The sequence below is a fragment of the Bos indicus x Bos taurus genome, chromosome 28 (assembly GCF_003369695.1).
Source record: "Bos indicus x Bos taurus breed Angus x Brahman F1 hybrid chromosome 28, Bos_hybrid_MaternalHap_v2.0, whole genome shotgun sequence".
Taxonomy (NCBI): domain Eukaryota; kingdom Metazoa; phylum Chordata; class Mammalia; order Artiodactyla; family Bovidae; genus Bos; species Bos indicus x Bos taurus.
In genome coordinates, this window is record NC_040103.1 from 27,658,175 (window position 1) to 27,671,757 (window position 13,583).

Genomic DNA, 13,583 nt, shown 5'->3' on the forward strand with positions numbered 1-13,583 from the left:
CTCTGATGAGCTTCTTCCAGTCAGGCACGTCCAGCATCTCTGTAAAGCAGGGCCTAGGAGTGTGGGCAGAAGACAGTGTCTCAATCCCAGCCTGGGCTTGTGTACCTAGGAAGCCCAGGCAGCCAGGCCGCTTCGGGGAAGGGAGAGAGCCTCGGTCCCCCGTGCTGGTTGGTGATGTCTGTTCCCTAGGAGGACTATCAGCAGGAATGTATGTGGAGATGTGGAGAGGGCACAAGTACCTGGAGCAGAGTGGGCCAGCATTCTGGGGGCTGCTGTGTACACCAGTCTGACTGAAGCAGAGGGTCTCAGTAGGACAAAAACGAAAGATGAGTTTGGAAAGGGAAGTTTGACCAGACTATGGTGACATTCAAGTGCAGCAGGAACTTGCCTTGGACAGGAAAGAGGAGCCAGTGATGGTGTTTGAGGAGAAAAATAAGATGAAGGGTCAGTGCTTTAGGGCAGTAACTCTTCAAGATTAGTTACAGGAGCAGAGCTGAAAGAGGGGAGGCCACTGCAGTGGTTCAGCCATAGGGAGGTTTTCTCAATTTTTATATTAATGTTATCAGTCATATATGCATGAGTTTAAAAGTCAAATAGTAAAGCTAGGCTTATAATAAAAATAGCAGTGCCCTGCCTCATTCTTTCCCATTCCTGATTCCCACTCTGAGATAACCTCATTCAATTTCTGATGGCTACTGATAGTTACCTTATTTCCAAATTGCATGCTTATACATTTTTTTAGTTTTAGACATTATCTATCGACTTTCAGCTGTGAAGGATGAGAATTGAACTTCTACACCACCCTTTACCTCATCTTTGCTACACACACATACACACACCACTCTTAATGTGCTCTGCCCATCCTTCCAACATAATTATATTCCTCCTTTTAGCTCACACAACATTTAGTGTATGCAGCATTATAATTATGTAAATATTATTCACGGCTGAGCCACATAGTGTACCGTACTGTCATTATATTTCCAGTGTAATTATATCCCTTCTTTTGCTTTCTGTAGAATTAATAATTACCTCATTTTGTTTGCTTGCTTAGTGATCTATAAACCTATCATTTGTTCACCCCTAAATATTCTGACATAATTGAATACCACCTCTCCATGTATTAAAAGTATATTGATTTTTAAATGCAGTTTATGTTTTTCTTGGCAACAGTCTCCCTGGAGCATTGATCCTCCTGCTCCAATCTGGACTGGGTATGCTCTGGCTTGCTTGCTATTCTGGAGGCTGAATGGCTAAAGGGGCCTGATGTAGGGTATGCATAAGGGAGGTAAGGAAGTCACTCAAAGTCCATTTTTCTTTCTCCTGCATTACATCTCCTGTTACATGGGTTCCCTAATATCTTCTATCTCAGTTTCTGCCTTCATTTTCGTAGAACACACCCTCCATTAATTTCATGAACAAGAATTCATGGGGAATCTCTTAAAATTCTGTTTTGAAAAATGTGTTTATTTTGCATGCATGTGTGTTGATAGTTTGGCTGGGTATAGAACTCTAGAATAAAACTAGTTTTCCTCATATTGTGAAATCATTTTTCCTTTGTGTTCTGGCTGTTAAGAACTTTGGTGCCATTTTGATTCTTGACCCTTTGATTGTGGCCTTTTGTTTTCTCTTTGAAAGTCTCTAGGATTTTTTTGTCTAAATCCTCAGTGTTTGAAATGTCATCCTTTTATGCTTCAGTGTGGAACTTTCTTCTGAACAGATAGGGTCTCTTTCCATTTGGAAGCATGTTCTTCAGTTTGGGGAGTTTTCTTATTTTACTTCTTGGATAATTTCCTCCCCTTGATTTGCTCTGTTTTCTCTCTGGAATCCCTGTTAGTTGGGAGTTGAATTTTCTAAACTACTCTAATTTTCTTACTTTCCTCCCCTGTTTAAGTCTCTTTAAGTTTTGTCCTAGTTTTGGAGAAATTTCTTTATCTTCCAACTCTTCTGTTGAGCTTTTACTATCTACTAGCTCTTTCTTCTTCTTGAAAGGTTATTTCAAAGATGCTGTCTTATGTTACCTCTCTCAGTTCTGTTCAGTCACTCAGTCGTGTCCAACTTATTGTGACCCTGTGGACTGCAGCACTCCAGGCTTCTCTATCCATCACCGACTACCAGAGCTTGCTCAAACTCATGTCCTTCGAGTTGGTGATGCCATCTAACCATCTTGTCCTCTGTCGTCCCCTTCTCCTGCCTTCAGTCTTTCCCAGCATCGTAGTCTTTTTCCAGTGAGTCAGTTCTTCACATCAGGTGGCCAAAGTATTGGAGTTTCAGCATCAGTCCTTCCAATGAATATTCAGGACTGATTTCCTTTAGGATTGACTTGTCTCCTTAAACATGTTAAAGATATGTATTGTTGTTACTCCTTTTTTACTATTTTCCTCTCTGTCTTTCACATTAGAAGCTCTTCTCAAATGTTTAGTGATCTTTAGTTGTCTGTTCATATTTAAGAGTGAGTTCACATTTACCTGCCTGGAAGCTCACTAGGCTTATTAGGACAGGGTAGGAAGAAGGGTGGGCTTCCCTGGAAGCTCAGCAGGTAAAGAATCCGCCTGTAATGCAGAGACCCCAGTTTGTTTCCTGGGTCAGGAAGATTCTCTGGAGAAAGGATAGGCTACCCACTCCAGTATTCTTGGGCTTCCCTGGTGGCTCAGATGGTCAAGAATCTGCCTGCAATGTGGGAGACCTGGGTTCCATCACTGGGTTGGGAAGATCCCCTGGAGAAGGGAATGGCTACCCACTCCAGTATTCTTTCCTGAGAAATCCCATGGACAGAGGAACCTGGCAGGTTACAGTCCATGGGATTGCAAAGAATCAGACATGACTGAGTGACTAAGCACAGCAGAAGAAGGAGGGTGCTGCGTATTAACCAGTGGACTTGATAATTAGGTGAGGACTTGGATTTGTATGTGTTGGGGGTATTCAACATGTAAATATTTTTTCTCTTGGGCCGGTTTTCCCTATCTCCTGCCTGGCTGTCAGCCTTCACAAGGCTGAATGATTATAAGAGGCCTGACTGGAGATGGTAGTGAGGGGAGATGCCGCTTTTCACTTAACCTCCCAGTTTTCAGTGCCTCTTCCAGCTCCCAGTCTGAGTCCAGAACCTGACTACCTCAGCCCCTCCAGAACGCAAACCTCGTATCTTCTGCAAGAGCTGGGGAAGGCATCTGGGAGTCTTACCACTCTTCTTAAAGATCTGCAGCCAGTCTTCCTGTTTTGAGTATCACTTTGTGTCTCCACTTCCTGAGCTTTCCTGAGATTCTAAGATGCTAGCCAGAGTTTCAGCTTTCCCTTCTCTCCTAAGGCAATTTCCAGTTGCGTCTGTTTCCAGGATTTTGTTGACACCAATCATCCATTGCCACCTCCTTTCCTGTTCTTTTTGCACTTATGGATGTATGCATTTTAGACTTCCATACTGTCATTTTGGTGAGGGGTTGGGACAGAAACAGAAATCAGTGGGTATGTTCAATCTGCTGTGTTTAACAGCAAGACCTGATTTTGTTAAAACATTTATTGAATGCCTTCTACGTGCCAGTGACACTGCTAGGACTTCAGAGGTGGCTAAGGTAAATCACAGAGAGAGGGGGAGGATTTGAGGAATGTGGAAGGAAGGCTTGACAGAGCCTGGTGATTGGTGAGGAGTGGGAGGCCAGAGAGAGGGGCACATCCGGCAGGTGAAGACACTGGCAGAACTCGGGGATTCATGTTAGATTCATCCACTGGGGATGGAAGTTAGGTAAGCACTTTGATGCAGGTCTTTCCAGGATTCAGAATAGACAGTATGGAGCCAGAGGCTGAGAAAGGAGCAGGCTCTTGGAGATACGAGAGCACTGAGCTTGCTCCATGGAGAATGGAACAGCTGAGGAGTCCAGCTCAGTCCAGAGAAAGTGCTTGAGCCACATTAGGGTATGCGGGGCTTGGGGCCCAGCCCTTTGAGGCTCATTCTGCCCACAGAGCTGGCACGTCCACCTGACAGTAATCCTGGCCCTCAGGGAAGATCTAACACCTTTTAGAGTCCAGTGCACAGCGTCTGAGAGAGAACAGACACTGGTCGACAGAAGAGATGTTGTAACTGATCTCTTCCAGCCTCCTCTGCAGAGGGAGGTGCTGGAGCGTGTGTGCACGTGTGTGGGTATGGTACATGTGTGGGTGTTTGTACATACCATGTGCCCTCTCCCTGACCAGAATGAGGGCACCTGAAACATCCACGGAGGCCCAGTGGGCACCCGCCTCTCCTGGTTCTCCTCCTTGCACCAGTTCTCTTCTTAGACCTTGCTCTCATCTGGTGCCCACACAGGCCTTCTTCTTGTTTGAGAAGAAATACAGCCCATATCTCCCATAGACTTCATTTCTTCTCCTCTATAAGCTAGAATGCCAAAAGCCTCCCAAACTTTATACCATCCCCAAGTTCCCCAGTAGGCCCCGGCTCCAGAGTCATAAGTGAAAAAAAGAACCTCTTTGGCATCAGTGGAGACCAAGACATGGGCACCTCCACTTTGCCTGGCACCACCTACCCCTCCACCCCCATCAGAAACGTCTTTACTTATAACTTTAATTATTCTAGTCACAGTGGGAGCCCCTTTCCTTCTCCCCAGTGAAAGTGTGCAAATTTTGAGACCCTTCTTCCTTCTGAAATTCTTTTTGGGCTAAAACTCTCTACCAACGCTCTCTTCCCTAACCCAGACAACTTGAATCTACCGTCTTTGGGCGTGTCATCCCCAGCCCTTCTATAGAGGAAATGAACCAGTTCTGCTTGAGCAGGAGCCCTGAGCTCACTCTCTACCCTCATCTCCAGGGTTCCCAAGGTCTGGGAACACAGAGGTGACCTGGTTTTAAGTCCTACTCATCACTTAAAGCTGTGTGACTTTGGACCAGTAGCTTCATTTCTCTGAGGTTCCATTTCCCCATCTGGGAAAAGGAGGTAATGAGATAAAATTTGTAACAATGCTGACAGGTGAAGGGTTGAGTCCCCTCCTCAGGGACCAGCAGCCCAGCCTCTGAGCCACAAGCTCAGTCCAGGAGGGTCTGTTCACCAAGGCACTGGCACCTTGTCAGAAGTCCATCTGTCAAGAATTTATTACTAATGCATTTTATAACAGGCTTTATAATAAGATATTAAAGACTGTGGCAGCATCTAGCAAGCATTCCATAAATATTAATAACGCCTTTAGAGATGGCACCTACAATGGAAACGGTTGGGCTTGTTTCGAGGTTTGGTCCAGGACTGAGAATAAATCTCACGGGCGGGGAGGTGGGTGCACTATGAAGATGAGAGGGTATGGCAGGCTTATGTCTCTTTCTGATCTTTCTCATGCTGCTCTGAATTTTTTTTTACTTCTTGTCTTTTGTTCACAACTTTCCCTCTAGAATCTCTCTTTTGCTCCTTAAAGTTTTCCTTTCCTTTCTTCCCAACTGTCTTCCCTCTGTCTGCTCTCACAAACTCTCTCCCCCGCATCCCCAGTCTGCTTTGGCCCCCAGTTATGCCCCTTTCACATCCCCCTTGGTCTTCCTTCCGCCTTCCCCCTTCTCTCCCTTCCTCTTTGTTTGCACTCTCTCCACCTGTTTCTTCCACCCTCTGTGCTGCCTGTCTGGCCCTCTTCCTCCCTCGCTGCCCCTGCGCCCCTCACCCGTTCCAGTGAGCACCCCCGGCCACCTCTGTAGAAACCCAGAGTAACGCGGCTCACACTGCATGTGAGAAGTGAGCTATTTATCATTATTATTAACGAACAAGATCCCTGAAATGGTAGAACTTTGCCAGAGTCTATTCCCTTGTCACCCCAGGAGTAGCAAAAAGATTTATTTGTCTCTGAATTGCACAGGGTGGCCCGTTTACAGCAGGTCCGTCAGGAGTGATGCGGAGCTTAAATGGGGAGTGGAAAGAGTGCGGGGCCTGCCCGGTCTGTGACCTGCATGGAGCGGGCCTCTCACCGAGAGGGAGGGTCTGGTAGGGCAGGAGATTTGCTGGGGACTATGCCTCACCACACTGCCCGGCCCCCAGGAGGCACGGGCAGTGCACTTGAGGAGATGTCCCAGAAGCTGTGAAGGAGAGGACGGGGCTGGACAGGGGGTGCCGTGGAGGAAGGAGCTCTGGAAGCCGAGCTGAGACAGAGACATGGGCTAAGAGGCCTGTCTCAGGAACGGGAGTAATCATGTCCTGTGCAGCCTTTCCTCCGGAGACCAGCTGCTCCTTTCCAGCACAGAGGTGGACCCGGAGCCACTTTCCACAGTGAATATGTGGGGAGAAGTTGCCCTAGAATGGGGCTTCCCCACCCCCAGCCGAAACGGGCCATTTGGCCTACTTTTTCATGGCCCTGGCCCACCTGGCAGATGGTTCTGTAGACCCCGAACTCTAAGACCAGACACTATAGAGGCACTGTCCCACTGGTCCCCTGACTCCAGGCGGGCAGAAGCTGACTCTCTGGGGCATCTCTTCTCCAGGTCTGTCCTGGATGATTGTGTCAGCCCCATGGTCAAGCTCTCCCAGACCTACCCTCCCACCCCACATGCTCGCTGACCTTCACAATGACCTGAGTGGATTTGCGTGTTAGGAGGAGTGTCTGGGGACACTTGAAAAGAAGACAGAGCCGACATTCATTCATCCAGGCCTCTCTCCTCTCCCCACGTCACCTCTTGTGCCTTCAGCAGTTATGAGCTTTGCTTTTTATGACCCAGCTGTGAGCGTGAAAGGCCAGATCCCAGCAGGCGAGGGGCAGGATGAACCTGGGGCGAGGTATGCAGTGAGGAGGCCTTGCCGTGGCTGGATGCGTCCTGAGCAGACCAGGTTGGCAAGGAGCTGAGACCCATGCAGGCTGGAATGAGCAGGTGGTACCCACAGAAAGAACAGCATGGACTGTGTCTCAGGACCACAGCCAAGGACAGGAGGGGAGGGCCAGACAGGTTCTGTGAAGGCTGGGGCAGGGGAGGCCCTCAGAGCCCTCGTCTCTGCTTTCTGCTTTACCATGCCCTATGCTCACTGCAGATGGGCTTCCTCTACACCTCTGTTTCTGTAGCTTCTGTGTGACTTTCAGCCTGTCGTGGGACCCACTCTACCCCAACCAGGTAGCAGGAATCTTTCTTTCAAGTTCCCATGGAAAGTTGCTTTAATTTACAAGACCCCATCTGATTGGCCTGCTTGAGTCATGTGTTTACCCCTGGACCAATCGCATGTGGCCTGGGTCTGAAGTCACTTGGTACAAACACGGCTGCCTAGATCCATCCCTTTGGTAAAAAGAGCATCTCTGCTTGGAAGGAGGGTGGGCCAGGACACAGTGGGTAGTGTCTCTGGGTAGCGTAAGTAAAGCACTTGAGTTAAGACACCTGATTTCCAGGCACAGCTCTGCCATTAAGCACATGTGAGACAGAAAGCCTGGAAGTGCACCCTCTTACTTTTCCCATCTAAAAACTGGGGAGACTAGGCTGGATAATCTCCAAGGTGCCTTCCAGCTTCCACATTCAAGCCATCTTCTCGCTGAGTGGTGCATGGTCAGGCCTGGCCTCTGTGCTCCTCCAGGAACTCCTCTCACCCTTCCATCAGATCCCACCCCTCGTCTCACATTCTCCAAACCCACTCTGGAGGGTCTTCAGAGGTTCTCCCATCCTGTCTGCAACAGCCGTGAACCATTCAACAGAGGTGTTCTCTTCCTGAATTCTGATCTACCCATTTGTCTAAATTCGTGATGAAGAGATCAGCCATTTACCCTGCTTCTAATCCCCCCACACCACTTTAAATAGGCTCATCTCATGCCGCCTGTGATGGTATTTTGTTACCACCATAATAATGGTAGTGACCATTTATGAGTGTCACTCAGTATTGCCGTGTGCCCGGCTCAGTGAGAGGTTTTCTCCCCACACCTTAGCTAATGTAAAAGTTTCCCACTACCCCAGGATACATAGGTAGTGTTAACAGCTCCACCTTTACATTTTCCTTTACATAGGGAAACTGAGACCAAAATAATAAATTTAACAGCACATGTCCAGGGTCTCCACCCAACAAGGGAAAAGGCTGGGGCTCAAACTTAGGAGGTCTGACTCAGAGCCCACACTCTGAGCACCAGGTGTTAACTGCCTACGATGTACTTGAAAATCCAGATGTGCCTGGCCCCATGGAGGAAATCTGCTTGCGTTGAGTGTCAACCTGTGAACGTATCTGATGTTTCTGTGAACCAGTAGCTGGGTGCTCCAAGAATCCCCCAGTGTATGTGCTGGTGAGAGTCCCCTCCCCCCATTTCCCAGAAAAGCATGGTGCCCAGGATTGGAAATGCAGGAGGTCAGCATTCTTTCCTCTCCAATGGCCTGTCCCTTCTAAGGGAATGGCTCCTTGTCAGGCCTATTTAAAACCTTTTCTAAGTTACGCAGAAGTTAAATGGGTTTTCACTGCAGGGCATGAAACATAATCCAAGAAGGTCAGACACAGGACCATCCCTTCCTTTCCCCCTTTTCCTGTCTTCTTGGAGCTTGCTCTTAAATCCTCTGACCAGATGCTCAGAGAGCCTTCGCCCCAGACTATGCAGTATGGATGAATGAAATGTCCTTTCCTCCCTGAGGCAGGCAGCTGGAGAGCTGACATTCTCGTGGGAGCCGTCTCTCTCCTCTGGGCACTGACTCCATGTGGGGTGTGCTCTGAAGTGCTGTCCAGCTGCCTCACTGGGGGTTGGCCACCCTGAAATCAGAACATGTCCATCCCTCTTGTGGCAAGAGCTACAGGCTGCAATGGCATGCTGTGCTCTGGAGCTTGGGCCTGACACTGGCACTCCTGAGATGTGTGTGTTGGATGTAGAGACGGGGAGGAGGGAAGAGAGAGAGCTGTAGGTTAGCTGAGAACCTCATGAAGATCTCCTCCAGACCAGTCTCCTGTGGTTGGCATGTTGGGATGGAGGCTGGCATTGCTCACCCCAGCACCTGGGGAGTTCAGTTTCTGGGGCTTTGAACGTGTGGCTTGGGGTAGGTCCTTTGCAGAGTGCCTGCATCTGTCAGGGTTCCCCAGGAAACAGTTCATCTCGGATAGTTCCAATAAAGGCATTTCAGTGAAGAGACAACTTCCAGAGGGGGTGCAGGGCTAGAGCGACACTGAGGGATATTGAGGCTCCAAGGACTAGCAACACGGGCAAGTTCTTTCTACTCTTAGGACTGGAGGGGCAAGGGGAAGGGCTGGAGCCACTGAAACCTGGGGCTGGAGAGGAGGGGCTGCTGGGTTGGAGCTGGAGGGACTGGGAAAGTAACACTTCAAACCCTTTCTCCTCCTGCCTCCTCCCCAAACTCTGGGCTCCTACCAGCCCCTCCCATTGGCAGCCTGGGAATGCAGTGCACTGAGGCCACCCTGGCTTGGGAGGCGGGCAGGGGGTGGGTCATGGCAGAGAAGGGTGCTCGGTGGATCTGGGGACTGCAGACAGGGAATGCCCAGCACAGCATCATTAGTAGTCATGGTGCTTCTTTATGCCTCCCTGCCCTTCCCTTGGAGATGTTCTTGTCTGCCACCCTCTAGAAGGCATTCAGACAATAAAATCACAACTGCCATCTTCTGAGCACTTAATATATTCTGGGAAGTTTATACTCAGGAGCTCGTGTACTCTTCACATTAACTGTATGAAATATTATTAACTTTGATGCACAGAAAGGGGATTAAGGATCAGAGAGATGAAGTAACTAGCCCAAAGACACACAATAAGACTTAGGTTCCAACAGAAGTCTGTCCATCCCTGAAATCTAGCACCTGTCCCCTCTGCCCCCTTGTACACTTGAACATTTTCCCTCTTTTGGAGAGAAAGAGAGCATCTGTTTTCCAAGCCACTGAGCTGGGTAGGGCAGACCTCGCAAAGGCAAAGCAGGTGCAGGAACTCAGAAGTGTAAGGGAGTGTGCTGGTTTGGAGAAGTACAAATAGCTCTATGTGCCAGGAAATAGTAAACTGGTAAGAAAAGATATTGCACATGATCTTAGCCAAAAGGCTAGGATATGATACCTGCCAGGAAATAAAGCGAGAAGGGGGAGACAAGACCAGACTATGAGGCTTGTATCCTATGCAGAGGGGCATGGAGCATCAAGGATGGGATGGAGGAGAGGGGTCTTACCTGTCTGCCCCTATCTTCAGCGTGGTTTGGAAAAGGATAGGATGTAAGCCTGTCCATTCAGGTGGACACTTGCCTGGTGATGGGGGAGGGGCAGCACACTCAGAGAGAAACAGTGGCAATTCGATGGCTTTGTCCTCTGGAGGCCCTTTCCAGCCCAATTAGAGGTCTTACAGAGAACCTCCAGCAGACAGCCCTGGGGAAGGGCTTCCAGTATGCCTGAGACTGGTCTTCAAAGAGAGAAGCTTCTCGAGGTAGTGACCCAGGTCATGGGCAGCAGCACAGAGATGGGCAGCTGTGTGATGTCTTCCTTGATAGGAGCCCTGCAGGTGTCCAAAGGTACTCAGTCATTGTCCCAGTGTAAAAAGATCACACAGGAATGTTGTCTCTGCCCTCAGGGAACTTTCAGGCCAGTCCCACACTCTGGGCTAGCGGGTACCACCCATGCTGGCAGGTGACCTCAGCACTGTGTGGAAGACTTAGGAGAAAAAACTGCCCTCAAGGTTTACAGAAGTGTTTAGAGCTAAGAGATAGGCTTAGAATGAACTATACCTGAATTTAGGGTCTTTGCCATTGCCTAGCTGGGTGACTTGGATGAGTTCCTTAACCTGTCTGAGCCTTGGCTTCCTTTTTGAAAGAGGGATCATAGCAAGCACCTAGAAAGCTACTTGTCACAGAGCTGATGGGTGCAGCTCACAGCCTAGATGTGGCACAGCACCGTCAGTGAGTGGGAGCAGGAATTGTTTCTTCCTGCCTCTGGGCAGAGCCTCCTTAGGTAGCCTGTCTTCTGATGTGTCCAGAGCTCACTGAGTCAAGAGTAAATTTACTCACGCAGAATTTTGCCGATGTGGCTTACCTGCCAAGCATTGTGGTGGGCACGATCGTGATGAGAGCTGACAGTTGGGCAGAGGATGCAAACAGATACTTAGAATACAATGTGCTAAGATGCTGCCATAGAGATTCGTTCATGTCTTCATAAAGGATGCTTACTGGACACCTGCCATGTGGCAGGCACCTGCTGGGCCAGGCAGATAGAGCTCTATGGTCTCTATGGAGCACATGTGCAATGAGAGACAGGCACTGGCTGGGGAATTACAGAGGAACTGTGGGTGATCAAACATTCCAGGGTGCTATGGGACCCTGAATATAATAGTGGCAGGGGTTTGGAGCATGGTAGGGGCTGACCCGCCTGAAGGGTCTGGAAGGCTTCCATGAGGAAGTTACATTTAACCAGAAACCCCAAGTCAGAAAGGGGCAGGGGTCTATCTACAAACACAGTGTGTAGCAAAGGGAATCATGGAAGGCTCCCAGGAGGTGGTGACATTTGAGCAGGCTTTGTGGGCCTCTCTGGTTACAGGCTGCCATGGCCCAGGGATGTTATGTGGATGCCCCACCCCTAGGCAAGTCAAGAAATCTCTGTGGGCCTGCCCCACCACAGACTCTATGCCACCTCCCCATATTACACATCTTCCAGCTCCCTGTCCTTGGAACCTCCCAACACATAGACTCCTGGCTGCCCTCCAGAGCAGCCCATGCCTGAGGCTTGGGCAGCCAAGGGGCACCTAACAGAGAAAGCAGAACTGCCAAGAAACAGGGGTTTGGGGACCAAAAGGCCCTCATCCGGAACTTCAGGATAAGTAGATCATCTTTGGGACTGCTGCTGTTATAGCCACCAGGAGGCCATCAAAAAATGGAGCAAAAAAAAATAGATATAGCGTTTTAAATTCCTGTGAACCCTTTTAGAATAAAAATGATGAAGCCGCAGGTCTGGTTGGCTGGAGGGACGTGGTTAATGGGCTTTGGGGGAATAGTCACTGATGGAGGCAGCTGCTCTGAGCTCCAGCTCACCCTTTTATTTGCTCTGTTTCACCCCCAGAACACACCGGTGGGGACGCCCATTTTCATTGTGAACGCCACGGACCCTGACCTGGGCGCAGGCGGCAGCGTCCTCTACTCCTTCCAGCCCCCCTCCCAGTTCTTTGCCGTCGACAGCGCACGCGGCATCGTCACGGTGATCCGGGAGCTGGACTACGAGACCACGCAGGCCTACCAGCTCACCGTCAACGCCACGGTGAGTCCCTGTGCCAGGGGCCCAGGCGGCCAGATGCCAGCCTCCTGCCCTCAGAGAAGGCACAGGATGTCAGCCTCCTTCCCTGCTGGGCAAGGCTTATAATGGTGTTGCTGATGATCATAATAATGATAACAACAGCTGATGTTCCTGAGGGTTCGTGCTATGCCCCTGGTGCTGTGGGGAGCACTCGAGTGGATTGTCTCCTTTAAACCTCACAACGGTGCTATGGCCCATTTTACAGATGAGGAAACAGAGGCACAGGAGCAATTCAGTGACCTCCAGCACCTGCACCATGGGTCATTCCTAGTGCAGGATGTCCTCTCGCTCTGAGACCCAAGACAGGTGTCAGCCCAGCTGTGTCCTGACACCACCCAGCATGCAGGAGTCAGAGTCCAGCATCCTGGCCACTGCGCTGGAGCAGTGACACTTACACAGAAGGGAACATCCATCAGTGCCAAGCACTGTGCTTGGGTCCTGGGAATTCCAAGATGAATTAGTCAGGAGAGGGAAGTTGAAGAGGAATAATTATCCTATTTTATAGCTGACACTATTGAGACACAAACCAATGAGGGTGGGCAGCAAGAACCCAAGCCTGGTTGTCCAGGGCCCCACGGCCAGGAGTCTCCAGATCTCCAGAACGTCATAGCTGCGTGGCCTCTGTCACCAGCGGTTGCGGAGGGGCTGGAGGACAGGCAGGCCACGGCCTCAGTAGAGTTCTCTCCTTGCTCGCCCTGCTTCCTGCTCCTGGCCATGGCCTCCAAGCGCAGCTGGAGCCTTTAGCTGGCAGCAGGGCGAGAGCTGGCCTGTTGGTTCTTAGACTTCTGTTTACAAAGCTTAGGCCAACTGTTAAACAAATCACAGGAGTCCCTCTTGAGCCTCTGGGACTCATTAGCCTGACCCACAGCATCCACCACCTGGCCCCATGTCACTGCAGGGGGGCTGCCCGTAGCTCTGTGGGCTCTACTTGGCAGATCACAGAGCTCAGATCCCAGGGGAAGACACACTGCATTGGGGCTAGGGACCAGTTGGAAACATGAGTTTCCCCCAGGATTGGACAAGATCCAGAGAGGCCTCCCAGACCAGGAAATGCAAACTTGGTCCAGGGACCCTGGGGAGGCCACTGCAGATGATACTCATGTTTTTGCCTTCTCCCCTGGTTAAGTGTTGGTTGCCTGGGAGGACATGTGTGCTGCTATTTGTGAAACTGACTTCTGGGATCAAAGGGACTTATAAGACCGGAATCCACTTTTGGGGCACATCTATATCCTTCCGCACACCCTTGCACACTCACTTAAGGTGGTGCCCCTCCCACCACTCTCCATGTCCTTACACTGGGGCCCAGAAATGCACAGATGCTTGTTCTCTTTTTCAGTGTGAACTTGTCGTTGTGGGATATTTTCGATCTGCAGTGAAAATGGCTTCAGGCTGGGCCAGTGGCAAAGAGAGCAGA

The 13,583-nt window shown here is 49.9% G+C and overlaps 1 protein-coding gene across 4 annotated transcripts in view; it reads left to right on the top strand.

The window, feature by feature from the left end:
• CDH23 (cadherin related 23) overlaps positions 1-13,583 on the top strand; it is a 436,585-nt gene that overhangs the window by 158,292 nt on the left and 264,710 nt on the right. For all 4 annotated transcript variants that reach the window (XM_027530370.1, XM_027530367.1, XM_027530368.1 and 1 more), the window contains exon 7: positions 11,939-12,133. In XM_027530370.1, the coding sequence (XP_027386171.1) occupies positions 11,939-12,133 (195 nt within the window). The remainder of the gene's footprint in view (positions 1-11,938; positions 12,134-13,583) is intronic.